General features: G+C 38.8%; 1 protein-coding gene across 1 annotated transcript in view; it reads left to right on the top strand.

Annotated features, from left to right (window-relative positions):
• The window catches only part of LOC126273344 (rho-associated protein kinase 1), a 210,822-nt gene that overhangs the window by 9,136 nt on the left and 181,933 nt on the right, over positions 1-19,753 (top strand). Inside the window, exons 2-4 of the mRNA XM_049976891.1 lie at positions 1,149-1,254; positions 1,466-1,547; positions 6,553-6,653. Coding sequence (XP_049832848.1) covers positions 1,156-1,254; positions 1,466-1,547; positions 6,553-6,653 — 282 coding nt within the window. The 5' untranslated portion in view covers positions 1,149-1,155. The remainder of the gene's footprint in view (positions 1-1,148; positions 1,255-1,465; positions 1,548-6,552; positions 6,654-19,753) is intronic.

Here is a 19,753-nt window from a genome sequence, read left to right as displayed (position 1 = left end):
TATTTTATTGGTATGAAATTACATTAGATATTCCACAGGTTTTGACCATGGCTCCCCTTCTGTTCTTATGTGAATGACCTCCCTTCTTATCTGAAACAAGAAGCTAAATTGACACTGTTTGCTGATGATACAAGCATCATTATTAATCCAGTAAAAGAAGCTGCAATAGAAAATGATGCAAATAATGTCTTTGGAATGGGCTTGCTGTAAACTTTGGGGGGGGGGGGGGGGGGGGGAGCACAATACACCCAATTTTCTACTGCAAGGAATGCAGTTCGTTCAATAAATATAACACATCTACAGAAGTCGGTAGGCAAGGTAGAGCAAACTAAACTTTTGTAACAACAAAAACAATCGGTTATTAATAAAATTATTTAACTGAATAGACAAAAAAAATCTACTCACCAAGTGGCTGCAGAACACACACGTAAAAGGCTGTTGTGATTGGCAAGGTTTCGGAGCCATTGTCTCCTCCTTCAGGCAGAAAGGTTGAAGAGAAAGGAAGAAGGGTTAAGGAAAAGGACTGGAGAGGTCTAGGAAAAGGGGGGGGGGGGTAGATTTTGGGAGAGTTACCAGAACCACAGGTCAGGGGAGACACACCATGTGGGCTTTTCATCCTGAATGGTGTAAGTCTCCTCTGACCTGCGGTTCTGGGTGACTTTCCCAAAATCTACCCATTTTCCTAGACCTCTCAAATCCTTTTCCTTCACCTTTCATCCTTCCCCTTCAACACTTCTGCCTGAAGAAGGAGCCACTGGCTCCGAAAGCTTGCCAATCGCAACAGTCTTAATGTGTGTGTTCTGCATCTGCTTGGTGAGTAGATAATGTGAATGCCAGATAAAGCTTGTTATGACAAAACAGCTTGTAATTTAGCCTAGAGTTTACATTCGTCTCGTATTTAAACACGCTTTGGCATATTTAACAGGTTTTTCGTCTCAAAACTAAAACCAAAATTAAGTTCAGAAATGTATATACAATAATGGACAAGCCTCTGATGAGTATTTTGATGCATATTACGTACATATACTGACATTATCTATATAAACTAGTTTGTGGCTCTAATTATATTTTGATACATGGTCTTAGTGTAAGATGCTGTAATTTGTGAAAATGTGATCTGTGAACTCATGCTTCACTTCATATTTTAGCACTACAATGGACTGTATACAAGATGAAGATCGCAAACGACGACTGCGTCAGTTGGAAGAGGAGATTCAAGATCCTCGTAGTGTTGCAAATGTTGACTGCTTGTTGGTAAGTTTAATTCTTCAAGCCTTCTGTTAAACTCTGATGCCTGATTCTCACTCTTAATCCTTTATTAATTAGGTCTACATACAGTCACCCCTTGTACCTAAATTACTTCTGTACTACTTCTTAAGTTTCTTGCTACCTTTCATTCCAATTTCTGTTTCTTTCCATTTTGCTTTACACAGTTTCTTTCATGTTTACATTGATTTAATTTCAGGATACAGTTCAGGCCTTAGTTTCGGACTGTGATCACCCAGCTGTCAAACGAATGAAAAATATAGAAGCATATATGAATAGATGTGAGTAATATTCTGATGTAATTTCTGTTTTTTATTGTTGAGTTTTAAACTTTTCAAGCATAAAATACATTTGGTAATGTGTGAGTGAGATATTAACCTTAGCTTAGCATATCAATGATGTTCATTAATTTAATAAGTTTAATAAAATGTAAAAAAATTGCATGGATTCACTGTTCCATCAGTTTGTGGTAGAATGTTTTGTTAATTATGAATGAAGCACACAACACTGGTGTAATATTCTAAAGCATTTATTATTTGTTACAGGAACAAATTTTTGGCTGTTCTGCCGTCATCAGTTATTCTTAGCTTTGTACCTGATGATGGTGTAACAGCTGAAAACTGGTTCATGCAGCAAATAATAAATATTGTAGAATATTACTCCAGTGTTGCGTGTATTTCATTCATAATGTACATAAGTGACAGCAGGCTGCAGAGTGGCAATTGTCATGACTGTCATGGAATATAAGCCAGTAGAGGTTTGAGACAGAAACTGAGGTGTGGAATATTGTTAAGTTGTAATTCACACATGCAGAACTAAATTTGGTGATTGAAGGTTTTAGCGAAGGAAAATTATGAGAAATTGCTACACAAAGCTGGAAAAATTTAAGTTCTTTGTGGGTCATTCCATGTCAAGTCACCCAGGCCTTGACACCAACCATGTCAGATTTTGATGAAACTTCGTACAATTACTACTTTTATCATCCTGAAAGCACTTGTAAAATTTTTTTGCTCAATCTCTTATAGTTTTTTTTAAATGGATTTTTAAAGTTTTTAGATTTGGCATTGTTTCAGCAGTCGGAAATCGTAACTTAAAGGTGTCCTCACAACTAAAAAAAATTGTATATTAAAGAATACTCAATATATCAGTATGAAATTTTGGAATAAGTTTGTGATTATATCTAAATGTTAAAAAAAATACCATAAAGACATGTTAAAATCTTCCAAATGAAAAAAAAATGTAAAAGGTTTTTTTTTGGTCGCTAACGGATGTTTAGTTTTACAAAAACTGCAATATTTAGTCTCAGACCTGATAGAAAGCTCAAATTTGTTTTAAAATACTCTTAATTGTATAGGCTATTAGATAAAAGAAAAATTATGTTGGCTTTTTAACCTGTTTAATAGTTATCTAGTTTTTAAAATAATAATAATTATGTTTTTAAAATAAAAAGTACCAAGTGTCTTAGACACCGAAAATAAGTTTTTGTCTTCTTGGAGTAACAATGTATGCTTGGATTTTGTTTTGTTACTCCTGTGTTTTGAAGTAAAAAATTATTACAGTGTTAAATAGTGATTGGATAGTATTTTATTAAGTTTATTTGAACTTTCAGTAAGTAGTGTTACTTAGTTTACAGAGATTCTTTTCCAATATCCTATAAAAGTAACCAGAACAGCAATCAGACCAAAAGTGAAATCAGTATGTCAGATATTCAAACTTGTAGCGTAGGGTTATTTAAAAAATCTGTCTGTTTCCAAACAACCTACACACCTTCAAAAAAGTTACAACCGGTATCTGAATTGAGTGAGGAAGAAAAAGATTTGATCCACTTATGATCTGGAATTAACCTGTGTGAATTTAAGAATATATGTTCACACTGCAGCTACTACTTTTTAAATGTTTTTGAAAAGTATCAAACAACATGTGTAGACCCACTAAAAAAATACAAAAAGGCCATCAAAAAATCGTTGAGAAGTGTAGGGTTGGATCTTTCTAAACAATTACTGACAAAAAATATTAGCATAAAACCTGGACAAAAGCTTTGCTCAACATGCCGTAACTTTTGTGAGGAAAAATTAAGAGTTGAAGTCAATGAAAGTGAAACAGATGATGAAGTCATGGTTGAATTAGAATCATTGGAATCCAGAAATGAAGCCCTTGTACAAACAAACATTGCTCTTGATAATTTAGGTTTAACACCGATAAAGCTTCGTGGTTTGTCTGAACAAAGTAAAGGGTCTTATTTTAAAAGGAAGGTTAGCAGTATTGAAAAGACTGCAAAAAAGGTGGTTTCAAAAGCATTAAAATATGATGCACCAAGTTCTGATGATGACGAAGAAGATGCAAGTGTGGTTGATTAAGCAAAGGATTTTGATGTAATGATTTCTCTTATGAAAGAGAAGATTTCATCTGTTGGGAGGTCTAGAAAAATCCAGATTCTGACCTTGGCTCCAGATTCTTGGAGTCGAAATAAAGTGATGAAAGAATTTAATGTAAGTGAGTACATGGTGCGACAAGCTAGAAAGCTCAAATCTGAAAAGGGTATTTTGGAAACTCCTGGTCCAAAAAAAGGTAAAACTCTGTCTGAAAATACAGTAAGACCTGTAACAGATTTTTATGAAAAATATGAAAGTTCCAGAGTGCTACCTGGAACAAAAGGCAAAGTAAGTGTTCAAAAAAATGTGTACATGCAAAAGAGACTTTTTTTGTGTAACTTGAGAGAACTCTATTATTCTTTCAAATGGGAGAATGCCGAGGTAGAAGTAGGATTTTCAAAATTTTGTTTCTTGAGACCTAAATGGTGTATCCCTGCTGGTGCTTCAAGCACACACACTGTATGTGTATGCAGTATCCACCAGAATTTTATAAAGACCTAATTAAGATGCTTGTATGCAACACGGAAAACCAAAACTGCATGCTGCATCATTGCGACAGCTGTCCAGCAAATACTGCACTGAGTACTTAACTGAAAAACTAAGTGAAGAAATTGTAAACAGTCAGTGGGTTAACACAGACAGGGCAAAAATGATCAATCAGTCTCTCAGTGTTGAAGATTACATTTCTTTATTGGTTAGGTCATTGGAAAAGCTCACCCCGCACTTCTTTATAGCAAAATCCCAGTCAGCAGCCTTTAAAAGATTGAAAGAAAACCCATCACCCAAAACAGCAATTATTGCGACGGATTTTAGTGAAAATTATTCGTTTGTTATACAAAATGAGATCCAAAGTTACCACGGGAATAGAGGTGGCTGTACTCTGCACCCAGTTGGAGTTTTTCTAAGAAATGAGGAAAACAATGTTTTTGTTTCCAACTGCTGTTTTATTAGTGATGACCAAGAACATGACACTGGTTTTGTTAAATTTGTACAAAAAGAAATTACAAAGTGGCTGTCACTACATCATACTGACATTGACTCAGTTCACTACTGTACAGATGGTTGTGCTGGGCAGTACAAAAATAGAAACAGTTTTAAAAATTTGACTGAACACTTGAGAGACATTAATTTAAAGGCCCAATACTCTTTTTTTGCAACAAGTTATGGGAAGTCAATTTGTGATGGCCTAGGAGGAACTATTAAAAGAATTTTAAGGAAAGCCAGCCTACAGCTTTCAGGCGAAGAACAAATAATGACAGCAATTGATGTGTTCAAGTTTTGTGAAAAAAATACTGAAAACATTCATTTTCACTTTATTGACAAAAAAGAAGCTGATTTGCTACGGTTAAAACTAGAAAAACTTTTTCAGCAACCCGAACCATTCCTGGAACAAGAAGTTTTCATAACTTCAAACCACTTCCAACAATCAACCTTGAAATTAGAAGGACTACAGATAGAGTAAAACCCTCCTTAGTCTTTTCATTCCATTCTTCTTCTGATTGGGTTCCTGTTGAACCATCCATAAATAGCTATGTGGTTGCAGATTATGACAGTAACTGGCACTTTGGACTGGTAAAAACAATATTCAATTATGAAGAAGATGCAGAAATTCTATTTCTACATCCTTCAGGACCAGCTGCATCATTTTATTTTCCTGAAAGAGCAGATTCTTGCATAGTGCCTTTGGAGCACATAGTCTGTGTAGTAGATGTACTGTAGTAGATGTACCTCAATGAAGTGACACTGGAAGAATGTATTTCTTCAAAGAAAGACTGTATCAAAAGAACTGAAAGCTCTTGGATGAAGTGGAAAAACAGTTTGAATCAACATTAATGTTTATTAAAAAGACAAAATTACTCAAAAAATTCAATGTTTCAAGCAATCTGTTGGGTTATACATAAGTGTCGTAAGTACACTATCTTTATACATGATTCTAATGTAATCTACTATGATTAATAAACATGTTAAAAAGTCATTATTTTTGTTTTATCAAGTAGCCTATATGTTTAAGAGTAAATTAAAACAAATTTGAGCATTCAATCAGGTCTGAGACTCTAGATATTGCAATTCTTATAAAACAAAACATCCCTTAAAAAAAAGTGCATATATATTTTTTTATAGAAAATATTAATATATTTTAATAGTTTCGTTTTTATCTTCAAATATGTATAATAAATAAACTTGCTGCAAAAATTCATGATATTATCTAAAAGAGTTTTTAAGGTAAGCAATTTTAAAGTTTTGAATACAAATTAAATTTACCATTTCTGAAGGTTTGGAAAACGCAAAACATAAAAACTTTAAAAATTTATATAAAAAAAACTATAAGAGATACAGCAAAAAAAATTTTGCAGGTCTTGTTAGGATGGTATTAGAACCATCTGAGCCAAATTTCATGAAAGTCTAAGGAGGTGGGTGTAAAATTTATTTTTTATTGGGTGATTTGATATGGAATGACCCTAGTGTACATTTAAAGAATTTCTAGCTTTCATTCATAGTCAGTTGTGAACCTTACGAATTTGTGTCTTAAATTGTGCATATGTTGTTATTCAGTCGTGTCTCTTGCTCCTTTATTGGATTTCTCATTTCTTTTCCTACCAGCTAATTCTTATAGAGAAGCAAGATATCAACAGTTTCCTATTGAGATCTGCCATTGTTTTGTCTATAGCTATTGATCAGCTGCTGTGTATTGCAGTATTATGTTTTAGGTCAGTTAGGTTGATTCATTCCATTGTTTTGTGTGTTGATTTGTTATATTTACATGTTAGGCAGAAAATACTACCTGCTTCGTTACAGGTTGTGTTTATTACATTTTAAGCAACAATGGAAATATACTTGTTTACTATAACATTGTATTTGCTATTTAGTTATCTGCTTAATAATTGTAATTTTCGTGTAATTTTGATACTTCTAGATGATTCTGTGGCAGCCACTATTTGTAGGTTACGTATGAAGACAGATGACTTTTCTCTTATTAAAGTCATTGGTAGAGGAGCCTTTGGTGAAGTCCAGTTGGTAAGAACAATGCATTTTATAAAAATTGAACTTCATATGCTGTGTACTTCTAATTTACAGAGTTAAAAATGTTCATGACAGGCAAATTATGTGAATGTTATTACTTAATCTTTTATATTAATTAGAATCATGCATACATGATTAGTGGTGCCTGTGATAAGCAGTTTGGAGGTTTTTTTTTGTTTGTATTCAGTGAAGAATACGTACTTAACCATTGCCCACATAATTAAGAAAGAATACACTTACACTTGTTTGTTAAGTATGCAGCAGATATATACTTAACAATTTATTTATTCAATTAATTAATTGAGTGCTGGCTAGAGTTAACAATGCCAGTGGTTTCTTTCAACTGCTGAAAAATAGCATTGGCACTGTTAGTCTAGCCAACATCATGCAAGGGCGTAGGTGTGTGTGTGTGTGTGTGTGTGTGTGTGTGTGTGTGTGTGTGTGTGTGTGTGTGTGTGTGTTTTTGCCATCTGAATTATTAAGATATCGTAGCGGATGCAGCATGAGCTGTAGATCACATTTTATTTTTTATTCATCATAGTAATATGACGAAGGAAATTTAACTTAAGCAGCTTGAGCATACTCATTAAAGAGTAAAAGCTTTTGACTATTCCTCTACTCCAGTCTATTAGACTCTGAATATTATCAACTTCATCTCCATCTGGTAATTGACCACTTAATTTTATGTATGAACTAAGATGTTTTGTATCTTAAAGCAACAACAACAAGATAACACTGATAATAATTGTAATTGTGTAATGAATGTAAAAAGTTCTTAAGTCATCCAGGAGGAGGTTGAAGTCCCTGTTGGGTGTTCCTACTTTAGGCTGTCTGTGGTTTCCGTTAATTTTTCTGTCTAATGGTGAAGTTATGGTTTTTGCAGTAAGACCACAGCTGCTTCTTTTTGAGTATATAGCTTACATTAATCTGCAAATGCCTTCAAGTAGTCTTTAGCATTTCATGTATCTCTGATACTCTTAGTTGTTTGGGTTTTGTGAATTCAAGTTTGATGATGCCAGAGGACACCATTCAATTTGATAATGAAATAGTTCATTTTACAGTGATTGAGGATGTTAGTTGTTTGATGTTGAGTTTGCGAAAATAAAATTCTTTGAAAAACTAATCATACTCAAGGTGAACAATTTGTGTGGATAGAGCATTGTGACCAACTGAAGTGGTGCAGGGAGTTTGTATTCAGAACAATGGCAGTTCAAATTGCCATCTGACCATCCAGATTTGGGTTTCTTGTAATTTCCCTATATTATTTTAGGTGAATCCTGGAATGGTTCCTCTCAGAGAGGCATAGCCGATTTCTTTCCCCATCCTTCGAAAATCTGAGCTTGTGCTCCATCTCTAATGCCCCAATTGTTGATGGTGAAACATAATCTTCTTTCCTGTTTTTGTTTGAGATTTGTTTCCCAGGCTAGAAACTGGTTATGAAATAAGCTATAAGGAACATTTTTAAGTACAGCTGCAAAATGCTTATTTGGGGATGTGAAAGTCCTATTTGATTGGGTGTGTGACTGATGGAACTTCAGAGTTCGACTTTGTAAGCTTAGTCGGATAGTGTACTACCATCCTTGTGTATCAACACACAAACCAATTACATAGATTGTAACAACAGTTATCCTGAGCAAGGAACCAAGTACTTTCCTATCCTCATTACCAACAAACACTGTCTGCCTGTGTCCATTAATGCGAATGGACAGTTTGTTGCTGGTCATTCCCACATAGAAAGCATCACAGTGTAGGCAGGTCAGTTGGTAAATCACGTGGGTGCTTTCACACGTGGCTCTGCCTTTGATGGTGTACACCTTCCGGGTTACAGGACTGGAGTAGGTGGTGGTGGGAGGGTGCATAGGACAGGTTTTACACCGGGGGCGGTTACAAGGGTAGGAGCCAGAGAGTAGGGAAGGTGGTTTGTGGATTTCATAGGGATGAACCAAGAGGTTATGAAGGTTAGGTGGACGGCGGAAAGACACTCTTGGTGGAGTGGGGAATCACCCTGTGGCTAAACATGCCTTGGTGCACGGCCAGCACATCTTGCCACAGTGTTACACCGTCCGGGTCATCTGGATACTTCCCACCAACACCAACCTATCCGAACTCCGGAGATGGGGAACTTGCCCTTCAATATATCCTCTCTTCTCGTTATCCACCAGGCCTCAATCTCCGCTAATTTCAAGTTGCCGCCACTCATACCTCACCTGTCATTCAACATCATCTTTGCCTCTGCACTTCCGCCTCTACTGACATCTCTGCCCAAACTCTTTGCCTTTAAATATGTCTGCTTGTGTTTGTATATGTGTGGATGTGTGTGTGTGTGTGTGTGTGTGTGTGTGTGTGTGTGTGTGTGTGTTGCGCGCGCGAGTATATACCTATCCTTTTTTCCCCATAAGGTAAGTCTTTTCGCTCCCGGGATTGAAATGACTCCTTACCCTCTCTCTTGAAACCCACATCCTTTCATCTTTCCTTTTCCTTCCCTCTTTCCTGACGAAGCAGCCGCCGGTTGCGAAAGCTCGAAATTCTGTGTGTGTGTGTGTGTTTTAAAAGAAACTTCCACATGGGAAAAATATATTAAAAACAAAGATTCCAAGACTTACCAAGCGGGAAAGCGCCGGCAGACAGGCATATGAACAAAACACACAAACACACACACACAGAATTACGAGCTTTCGCAACTGGCAGTTGCTTCGTCAGGAAGGAAGGAAGGAGAGGGAAAAATGAAAGGGTGTGGGTTTTAAGGGAGAGGGTAAGGAGTCATTCCAATCCCGGGAGCGGAAAGACTTCCCTTAGGGGAAAAAAAGGACAGGTGTACACTCGCGCACACACACACACACATATCCATCCGCACATACACAGACACACTTGTTGATGGCCCAGCACTGAAATCTGCAGTAATTTGTGGAAGCGTTGCACTTTTGTCATGTTGAATGATTCTCTTCAGTTGTCGTTGGTCACATTCTTGCAGGATGTTTTTGCAGCAGCAGTGATGTCGGAGATTTGATGTTTTATTGGATTGCGGATATTCATGGTACACTCATGAAGTGGTCATATGGGGAAACACCCACTTCACTGCTACCTCGGTGATGCTGTGTCCCATGCACGTGCACTGACTGTAACATCATATTAAAACTCACTTAAATCTTGATAAGCTGCCATTGGACTAGCAGTAGTAACTGATCTAACAACTGTGCCACACAATTCTTGTCTTATATATGCACCCCCGACTGCAGTGTTGTATTCTGCCTGTTTACATATCTCTGTATTTGAATACGCATGCCTGCACCAGTTACTCTGGCACTGCAGTGTAAAAAAACCAGCAGCATGGTCAGGTACCTATATAACTCCTCCCAACAACACGCTACACAGAAGAAATCCATCCTGCACATTTTAACCAAGAGGGTGCACAGAATTAGCCTGAAGAACATCTGAAGGCTTAACTACAAAACCTCTGGACCATTTCTGGAGTCAATGGTTATGAGATGAAAATTACAGATGAAACTAGAGATGCAAAGGATGAAGGCACTAGGGAAGTGCAGAAGAAAGAACTAAACATCGCCCGCTGCCGGGTGTTCAAAGGGTAAATGAACATGTGGACAATATGCTCTGTTGAGCATGTATCAAACCGATTTCTCTGAAGCAGCTACAGAATAAAAGATGTTCTTGGCTCAATGAAAGATGCAACTGACAAGCCATATGCTGCTGGAGTTTACAAAACTGGATGCAAGTGTGGACTAGTGTAGGCAAGACAGGGCGACCGATCAGCACACGAATATCTGAACATGAAAGATATATCTGGGTAAGACAACGTATAAAGTCAGCAGTGGCAGAACATCAGGATGAGAGTAGCAAACAGGAAGAATTTCGAAAAGCCCACAGACTGACGAAACACTTTCTTACCTTCACAAGGAAGATTAGAGAGAGGTGATAGAAAAGCCAACCGATCTGCCAACAAGAATAGGGAGGATGGGTACTGACTTCCAGCATCTTGTTGCCATGAGTAATAAGAGCACTGCAGAACAGCAGCAATAAGCAGTTAAGCAAACATCAATCAAGAATGTGTATTTCCACCAATGAAAAGAAGTAATTCAAACACCAATAAAGACAACTAACATCCCTCCTTCTCACTCTCAATACCCTATCACATTACAATAACAGCCTCTTCCACCAGTACATAAGAACCAAAACTTCTCTCATTCAGCGGCAAACACACTCTGAGGTAGACCATTTGCAACAGTGGCCGAAACGTCAAAGAATTTTACACATTGACAAGGATATCACACACCTGGATGAAATAAAGTTCATAGTGGTGCTGGAAGGAAGAAAGCTGTTTTCACAATATGGAAGAAAGGTACACTTGCTTAGAGGGTGTCATCTTCAGGGGTTTTAGTGGAATGTAGATAGGACACAAAGGCTTCAGCTTGCTGACCATAACAACATGACACAGAGTGAGATTGAAACAGAACACTTTATACAGACACAAGCAGACATATTTAAAGGCCTTTAAATATGTCTGCTTGTGTGTGTGTGTGTGTGTGTGTGTGTGTGTGTGTGTGTGTGTGTGTGTGTGTGTGTGTGTGTACCTATCCTTTTTTCCCCTAAGGTAAGCCTTTCCGCTCCCGGGATTGGAATGACTCCTTACCCTCTCCCTTAAAACCCACATCCTTTCGTCTTTCCCTCTCCTTCCCTCTTTCCTGAAGAAGCAACCGTCGGTTGCGAAAGCTAGAAATTCTGTGTGTGTGTTTGTGTGTTTTATTTATTGTGCCTGTCTACCTTCGCTTTCCTGCTTGGTAAGTCTTGGAATCTTTGTTTTTTACCAAGCGGAAAAGCGCCGGTAGACAGGCACAATAAATAAAACACACAAACACACACACAGAATTTCTAGCTTTCACAACCGACGGTTGCTTCTTCAGGAAAGAGGGAAGGAGAGGGAAAGACGAAAGGATGTGGGTTTTAAAGGAGAGTGTAAGGAGTCATTCCAATCCCGGGAGCGGAAAGACTTACCTTATGGGGAAAAAAAGGACAGGTGTACACTCGCACACACACACACATATCCATCTGCACATACACAGACACAAGCAGACAATTGTAAAGCAGACAATTGTAAAGCCTTTACAAATGTCTGCTTGTGTCTGTGTATGTGCGGATGGATATGTGTGTGTGTGCGCGCGCAAGTGTACACCTGTCCTTTTTTCCCCATAAGGTAAGTCTTTCCTCTCCCGGGATTGGAATGACTCCTTACCCTCTCCCTTAAAACCCACATCCTTTCGTCTTTCCCTCTCCTTCCCTCTTTCCTGAAGAAGCAACCGCTGGTTACGAAAGCTTGAATTTTGTGTGTATGTTTGTGTATCTATCGACCTGCCAGCGCAGGATTCATCGTGACAATTCCCTCTAGCAGTACTTCAGACATTAACCAAGTCCATGCCGTTGTGCTGCATAACTTCTAGCGTGTTTGTGGGCGCCCTATGTGATATTAAGCAGGTGTCCAATTTCTTTGGCTCTTCAGTATATGTACTCTGTGGTCAAGTTTACCATTAAGCTTTCGGTTAGCTTCCATGTTGAGAAAGGCAGCAATCTATTCTTTTCTCTCTCTGTAGTGAATTCAGTTTTGCTGTGCTGCTGATTGAGATGCTGGTAGATGTTCTGTAACTCTTCTTCTCCATGTGATGACTTAACGACAGTGTCATCCACATATTGGAGCCAGCAGTCTGAGCATAATGAAGTGGATTGGAGTGCAGTTTCTTTAACAACACCATCTATCTGTTCATAGAATTTACTTTTTCAGCTGAAGGAGATGGTCATTAAACAGTGGCACAGTAGATCCCAGTAATTGGGTGCCTTGCGTTCTCTAAGTTGTTCACAGTTTGTGACAATGCTTTATTTGTGAATAAGGACTTCGCATCAAATCTGACCCTTAAGTTTATAGCCGAAATACACTTTTCTGTTAATTAAAAGTGCTACAAAATGGGTGGAACCCTTACTGTAAGACTCTGCGTGGCTCACTAAATGTCAGCGCTTCAGAGCCAGTTCTTTCACTAGTCTTTTGGTCGATGAATTAATGTTATTCACTGTGGGTTTAAAGAGAAAGCCTCTTTGTGGACCTTTGGTACACCGTATATTCCTAATGCCTGTGGGACTTTAGGGATGATGCTTCTATCTGTGTCAAAGCTAATTCTAATTTTCATCATCAGTGTTGATTTGATTACCTTGGCTATTGGATCCCCCTTAAGTCCACTGTCATGGACAGGTAGCTACACGTCTCCTCCCACAACCACCCTGTGCAGATGGAATCTGCCTGAACATTTTAGCTAAGAGGAGCCACAGGATTGGCGATGAACATCTGGAGGCAGAACTAGAAAACCTCAGATCCATTTTTAAAGCCAATGGTTATCGGATGAAGGTGATAGATAAAACTGGCGTCAAAGGATGTAGGCAATAGGGAAGAGCAGAAGGAAGGACAGAACATATGTTGAAGGTATCACTGACTATATGGGCAAACTTTCTGCTGAACAGGTATCAGGCCGAGTTTTCAGAGCAGCAACAGAATAAAATGTTTTCTTTGCTCAATGAACGATGCAGTTGACAAGCTACATGCTGCTGGAATTTATGAAATTGGGTGCAAGTGTGGACTAGTGTATGTAGGCAAGATGTGGTGACGAGTCAGCACATGGATATCTGAACATGGAAGACATATCCGACTAAGACAACTCACCAAGTTAGTGGTGGCAGAACACGAAGACAAATGTGGCAAAACGATGGGCTTCTGAGAAGCATGCATACTGACGAAACAGCCTCTTACTTTCAGGGATAAGGTTAGAGAGGTGTTAGAAATAGCCAAGTGACTCATCAACATAAGCAGAGAGGACTGGCATCTTGGCTGCCAGCAGTAACAGTGCTACAGAACAGTAGCTCATCTGAAGCAATACACATACGCAGGTGCACGAAGGCCACAGCGGCCACAGGTACACACAATACTGCAATGCCTCAGCTAGCACTAGGCAGCAAGTAAACAGCAGGATATGTAAAATCCCTCCTCCTCATGCTCAGTACCATATCAGATTGTGGTAACAATCTCACCACCAGTATATAACAACCAAAACTTCTCTCATTCAGCAGTTAACTAAAACACGCTTAGGAGGACCATTTGCAACAGTGGCTGAAAAGTCGGAGAATATTACAGAACGACAATGCTGTCACATTCCCATAATTCTTTTATTGACTGACAACGGCTACGGAAGCCTAGACTTACATTTGCTTCAAATCTCTGGTTACTTCCTCAAAAGATTCTTCACGATATATTTTCCAAAATAGCACAGTATACTTCTCAAAATACTTTCATAACCACATCGTCTTTCCTACATTCTCTCTACTTCAATCCAAACCCAGTAGTCTTTAGTTACCTACTTGAAGAACTGCTACGTGTTTCCACAACATTTTGTACTCTTCAGCACCAAGTGTTTCTGACATACTTATTCCCCCACTGATAACCTTTTCGTCATATACTTACTACTATACAAAATCCATCATGCTTTCTGATATACGAGGGTTGGTACTTAAATAGCGGCAACTATTTATTTACAATCGATATAAAAGAATTACATGTTTGCACGTGTTACTGTCTTTCAAAGTAGCCACCAGTGCTGCATAGAACCCATTGCCAGCAATGTGGAAGGCGTAGTATACCAGTAGCAGAGCCTGTTCTGTTGATGATGCAAATGGAGCGGTCTAAAGTTATAGTGATTCTCATGTACGACTGTGATGGTGCTATCCTAATGCATTACGTTCCTCCATGGCAGACCGTCAGTGCACAGTATTTCTGTTTGTTTTTGGATCATCACCTGCGACCAGCTTTGCCAAAGAAGTGGCAACACTTTCTGCGCAACCCACCCATCATTTTGCACTACAATGTGTGGGCGCATACAGCGCAAGCTGTGGATGCTCTGTTTGGTCAATCGGACTGGGAAGTACTGTACCATCCACCATACTCCCCGGACTTAAGTCCTTGTGACTTTGATTTGATTCTGAAGATGAAGGAACCACTTCATGGCATTCGCTTCAGAACTGTTCCAGAGATTTGACAGGCAGTAGATCACTCCATTTGCACCATCAACAGAACAGGCTCTGCTAACGGTATACTACACCTTCCACTTCGCTGGTAACGGGTTCTACACAACCATGGTGACTACTTTGAAGGACGGTAACACGTGCAAACATGTAACTCTTTTGTATCGATTGTGAATAAATAGTTGCCGCTATTTAAGTTCCAACACTCGTACAATCCCGAATGGTGTGTAGCTCATTTCTCTTAAACATACCTTCCTAAGTATGAAGAATGTTAAAGATGAATAGATGCAGTTCAGAATGTCAGAAGAGGAAGTGTGACAGCAGAAAAAGAGAATACAGTATTATTGCGAGTAATTGGGGCATCTGGCAATCATCAGTCACCTGGCATTGCAAAGAATGCAAGTCCCTTGAGGCCATTATCCCCAACTTCTAATCATAGTGCACCTATCTTTACAGTCTATGTAATTATGAATGACTTCTGATTCACATGGTTTCACTAGTATTGTATACCCAAAATCATTATACGTTTCAAACAATTCATCTTTTCTGCAATGTCTTATGGGAATCATGTCCTTTTCGTCTGGCATCCGTTTCTTTTTACCTGAAATGATACTCTTAATTTCCTTCTGTATATGTCCAAAGTCATAGAATCCTCAGCAAAACCCAGTTTTCTGTTATGCTTAATAAAAAGAACCTGCACATATCAGTGTGTCAACATTTAACCTAGGAATTATGAAAAAGTAATGTGGGAAAAGTAATGAGACTGGGAACATTGTGAGTGATCTTGCAATGCTGTGTTGTTCTACTTGTGTAGACTGGTGGGTCCATTCCTTCCTGATGAACAGTCAAGAGTTGTTTCAGCTATGTACAAGCCATCACATGGTTTCTGAAGGTGTCATTAGTGAAACTATGTTTTTGTTGTGTGTTACAAAAATAGGTCAGCAGAATTTAGAGCAACATTATGCAACCAAGTTTTGTATTAAATTTGGAGAATACACAAGTGAGACCTTTGAAAAGTTGAAACAGACCTATGGGAAACATTCCTTATGAAGAGCACAAGTTTTTTGCTGGCACAAATTAAGTTTGGAAGGCTGAGAACATGCTGAAGATGAACCTCACTCAGAGAGACCTTCAACCTTGAAAACTGATGAAAACATCAAACATGTGTATGTTCTAATGAGATCAGACCAATGATTAACAATAATGGTGATGGGTGACCTGCTAAACTTAAACAGTTTCACTGTATATCAAATTTTGACCGAAAGCCGAACATTTTGCACATGAAAAAGGTTTGTGCCAAAATGGTGCCAAAAAAATCTCTCAACTGAGCAGGACAATTGAAGAAACATGTGAGTTGATCATCTTGAGAGCATTGCCAGTGACCATGAATGGTTCATTTGTGTCATCACAGGTAATGAACACTGGATTTTTGAGTACAGTCCTGAGACAAAGCACAAAGTGAAAAGTTGCAGACTGTGACATCTACTTCATTGGAAAAAGCTTGAATGAGCAAATCAAAAATCAAAACAATGCTGCTTTGCTTTTTTAACAGTAAGGATATCAAGCACAAAGAATTTGTTCCTCCAGGACAAACTGTCAGCCACTTCCATCATGGAATTTTTGACCCCAAAAGGGATTCCTGTTGTTCCACAGCCAGCCGGAGTGGCCGAGTGGTTGTAGGTGCTACAGTCTGGAACCGCGTGACCGCTATAGTCGCAGGTTCGAATCCTGCCTCGGGCATGGATGTTTGTGATGTCCTCTGGTTAGGTAGGTTTAAGTAGCTCTAAGTTCTATGGGACTGATGACCTCACAAGTTAAGTTCCATAGTGCTCAGAGCCATCTGTTGTTCCACAGCCCCTCTGTTCACAAGATTTGAATCTTTGCATTTTTTTTAAACTTGAAACTGTCTTACAAGACCATCATTTTGGGACTCTGGAGAACATTGAAAAGAATGTGACTGACATGTTAAAGGCCCTACCAATTGAAGCCTTTCAGCACTGCTACCAAGACTGGTAGCAATGACTCTACCAGTGTATAGCTGTTGAAGGGAATTACTTTGAAGGAGACAGTATTGTTGTTTGGGTAAAAAAAAAACTTTGGTAGATAAAAAAAATAGTCTCATTACTTTTCTTTCAGGAAGTCTTTCAAACCTTCATTAAATATTTGTGTTTTAACTACACTCATTTTGCTTTTCTCGGTTGTAGTTTTACTTGCTTTACCTACATGTTCTCTTCGTCCCACAGTTCCTGTTCTTAAAATGTGTGGCTAGTGGATTCAAGTTACTATTTCCCATTCTACAAATGATTTATAGGTTTAGTTCCCCATATTCTGGAATCCTGCTCCACTTTCAGTTCATATCCCCACCTGCTGTTTAGGATGTAGGTCTGTGTTGCCATGTATTGGCGCTGATAGTCTATAAATAGTTTCTCACTGTCTGTTACTTTGTCTTGGTACTGGAAAATTGTGCTAACTTCTTGCCACACCCACACACCCCTTCCCCATTATTATATCTGTTCCGATACATGCGTATCCCCTTGACTTCAACAGTTATGCATTTCCTGTATTTTCTTGATTCCCAAAATTTGGTTCACCTGCCTCTCTTTCTGCTTTTATTTTTCTACCCTTTCTAAATAATCAATAAACTTTCCAGTGTCATGCCTAGGAGCTACAATGATTTTGTTTTGCTAGTTCATGAGTAGTTTCCTATCCAGACCCATTACATTTTTCTCTGGATCCATTTTATTAGTTAAATATACAGATTTATCATCTATTTTAAAGCAAACTTCTTTACACTTTTCTTTTCTAGGATTGAAATTTTTGCCAATTCAGAAACTGTTTTCCACTGGATTTGGATTTGTCTGCCTCTCCAATATACTCTGAAAAAAGCACACTCAAATTTTTCCAAAGTATCACACTTGTCAGTAGTAGTAACTGTTCATGTTCTCGCTTCCCTCAAAAATTCTGAAATAATGTATCCAATTTTATGTCAGTCAGTTTTTAATCAAGGCAAAACATTTGAAAAACTGTCCCAAAACTCTTTTGGGTGAATGTTACTGACAGGACCAATATCAAAAATTGTCTGTTAGTCACAGAAGCCATATCACATTACTGTGACAAAATTGCATTCTGTATTATTAGTATCTGTTCTAATGTTCTTTTTTACATTACACTATCTACTGTCATGTTCTACATCTACATCCATACTCCGTAAGCCACCTGACGGTGTGTGGCGGAGGGTACCCTGAGTACCTCTATCGGTTCTCTCTTCTATTCCAGTCTCGTATTGTATGTGGAAAGAAGGATTGTCGGTATGCTTCTGTGTGGGCTCTAATCTCTCTGATTTTATCCTCATGGTCTCTTCGCGAGATATACGTAGGAGGGAGCAATATACTGCTTGACTCTTCGGTGAAGGTATGTTCTCGGAGCTTTAACAAAAGCCCGTACCAAGCTACTGACCGTCTCTCATGCAGAGTCTTCCACTGGAGTTTATCTATCATCTCTGTAACGCTTTCGCGGTTACTAAATGATACTGTAATGAAGTGCGCTGCTCTCCATTGGATCTTCTCTATCTCTTCTATCAACCCTATCTGGTGCGGATCCCACACTGCTGAGCAGTATTCAAGCAGTGGGCGAACAAGTGTACTGTAACCTACTTCCCTTGTTGTCGGATTGCATTTCCTTAGGATTCTTCCAATGAATCTCAGTCTGCCATCTGCTTTACCGACGATCAACTTTATATGATCATTCCATTTTAAATCACTCCTAATGCGTACTCCCAGATAATTTATGGAATTAACTGCTTCCAGTTGCTGACCTGCTATTTTGTAGCTAAATGATAAGGGACCTATCTTTCTATGTATTCGCATCACATTACACTTGTCTACATTGAGATTCAATTGCCATTCCGTGCACCATTCGTCAATTCGCTGCAGATCCTCCTGCATTTCAATACAATTTTCCATTGTTGCAACGTCTCGATACACCACAGCATCATCTGCAAAAAGCCTCAGTGAACTTCCGATGTCATCCACCAGGTCATTTATGTATATTGTGAATAGCAACGGTCCTATGACACTCCCCTGCGGCACACCTGAAATCACTCTTACTTCGGAAGACTTCTCTCCATTGAGAATAACATGCTGCGTTCTGTTATCTAGGAACTCCTCAATCCAATCACACAATTGATCTGATAGTCCGTATGCTCTTACTTTGTTCATTAAACGACTGTGGGGAACAGTGTCAAACGCCTTGTGGAAGTCAAGAAACACGGCATCTACCTGTGAACCCGTGTCTAAGGCCCTCTGAGTCTCGTGGACGAATAGCGTGAGCTGGGTTTCACACGATCGTCTTTTTCGAAACCCATGCTGATTCCTACAGAGTAGATTTCTAGTCTCCAGAAAAGACATTATACTCGAACATAATATGTGTTCCAAAATTCTACAACTGATCGATGTTAGAGATATAGGTCTATAGTTCTGCACATCTGTTCGACGTCCCTTCTTGAAAACGGGGATCACCTGTGCCCTTTTCCAATCCTTTGGAACGCTTCGCTCTTCTAGAGACCTACGGTACACTGCTGCAAGAAGGGGGGCAAGTTCCTTCGCGTACTCTGTGTAAAATTGAACTGGTATCCCATCAGGACCAGTGGCCTTTCCTCTTTTGAGCGATTTTAATTGTTTCTCTATCCCTCTGTCGTCTCTTTCGATATCTACCATTTTGTCAACTGTGCGACAATCTAGAGAAGGAAGCACAGTGCAGTCTTCCTCTGTGAAACAGCTTTGGAAGAAGACATTTAGTATTTCGGCCTTTAGTCTGTCATCCTCTGTTTCAGTACCATTTTGGTCACAGAGTGTCTGGACATTTTGTTTTGATCCACCTACCACTTTGACATAGGACCAAAATTTCTTAGGATTTTCTGCCAAGTCAGTACATAGAACTTTACTTTCGAATTCATTGAAAGCCTCTTGCATAGCCCTCCTCACACTACATTTCGCTTCGCGTAATTTTGTTTGTGTGCAGGGCTTTGG

Source organism: Schistocerca gregaria, chromosome 5 (genome assembly GCF_023897955.1).
Source record: "Schistocerca gregaria isolate iqSchGreg1 chromosome 5, iqSchGreg1.2, whole genome shotgun sequence".
Taxonomy (NCBI): domain Eukaryota; kingdom Metazoa; phylum Arthropoda; class Insecta; order Orthoptera; family Acrididae; genus Schistocerca; species Schistocerca gregaria.
Note: the sequence above shows the minus strand (reverse complement) of the source record. Positions and strands in the feature narration are given on the sequence as shown.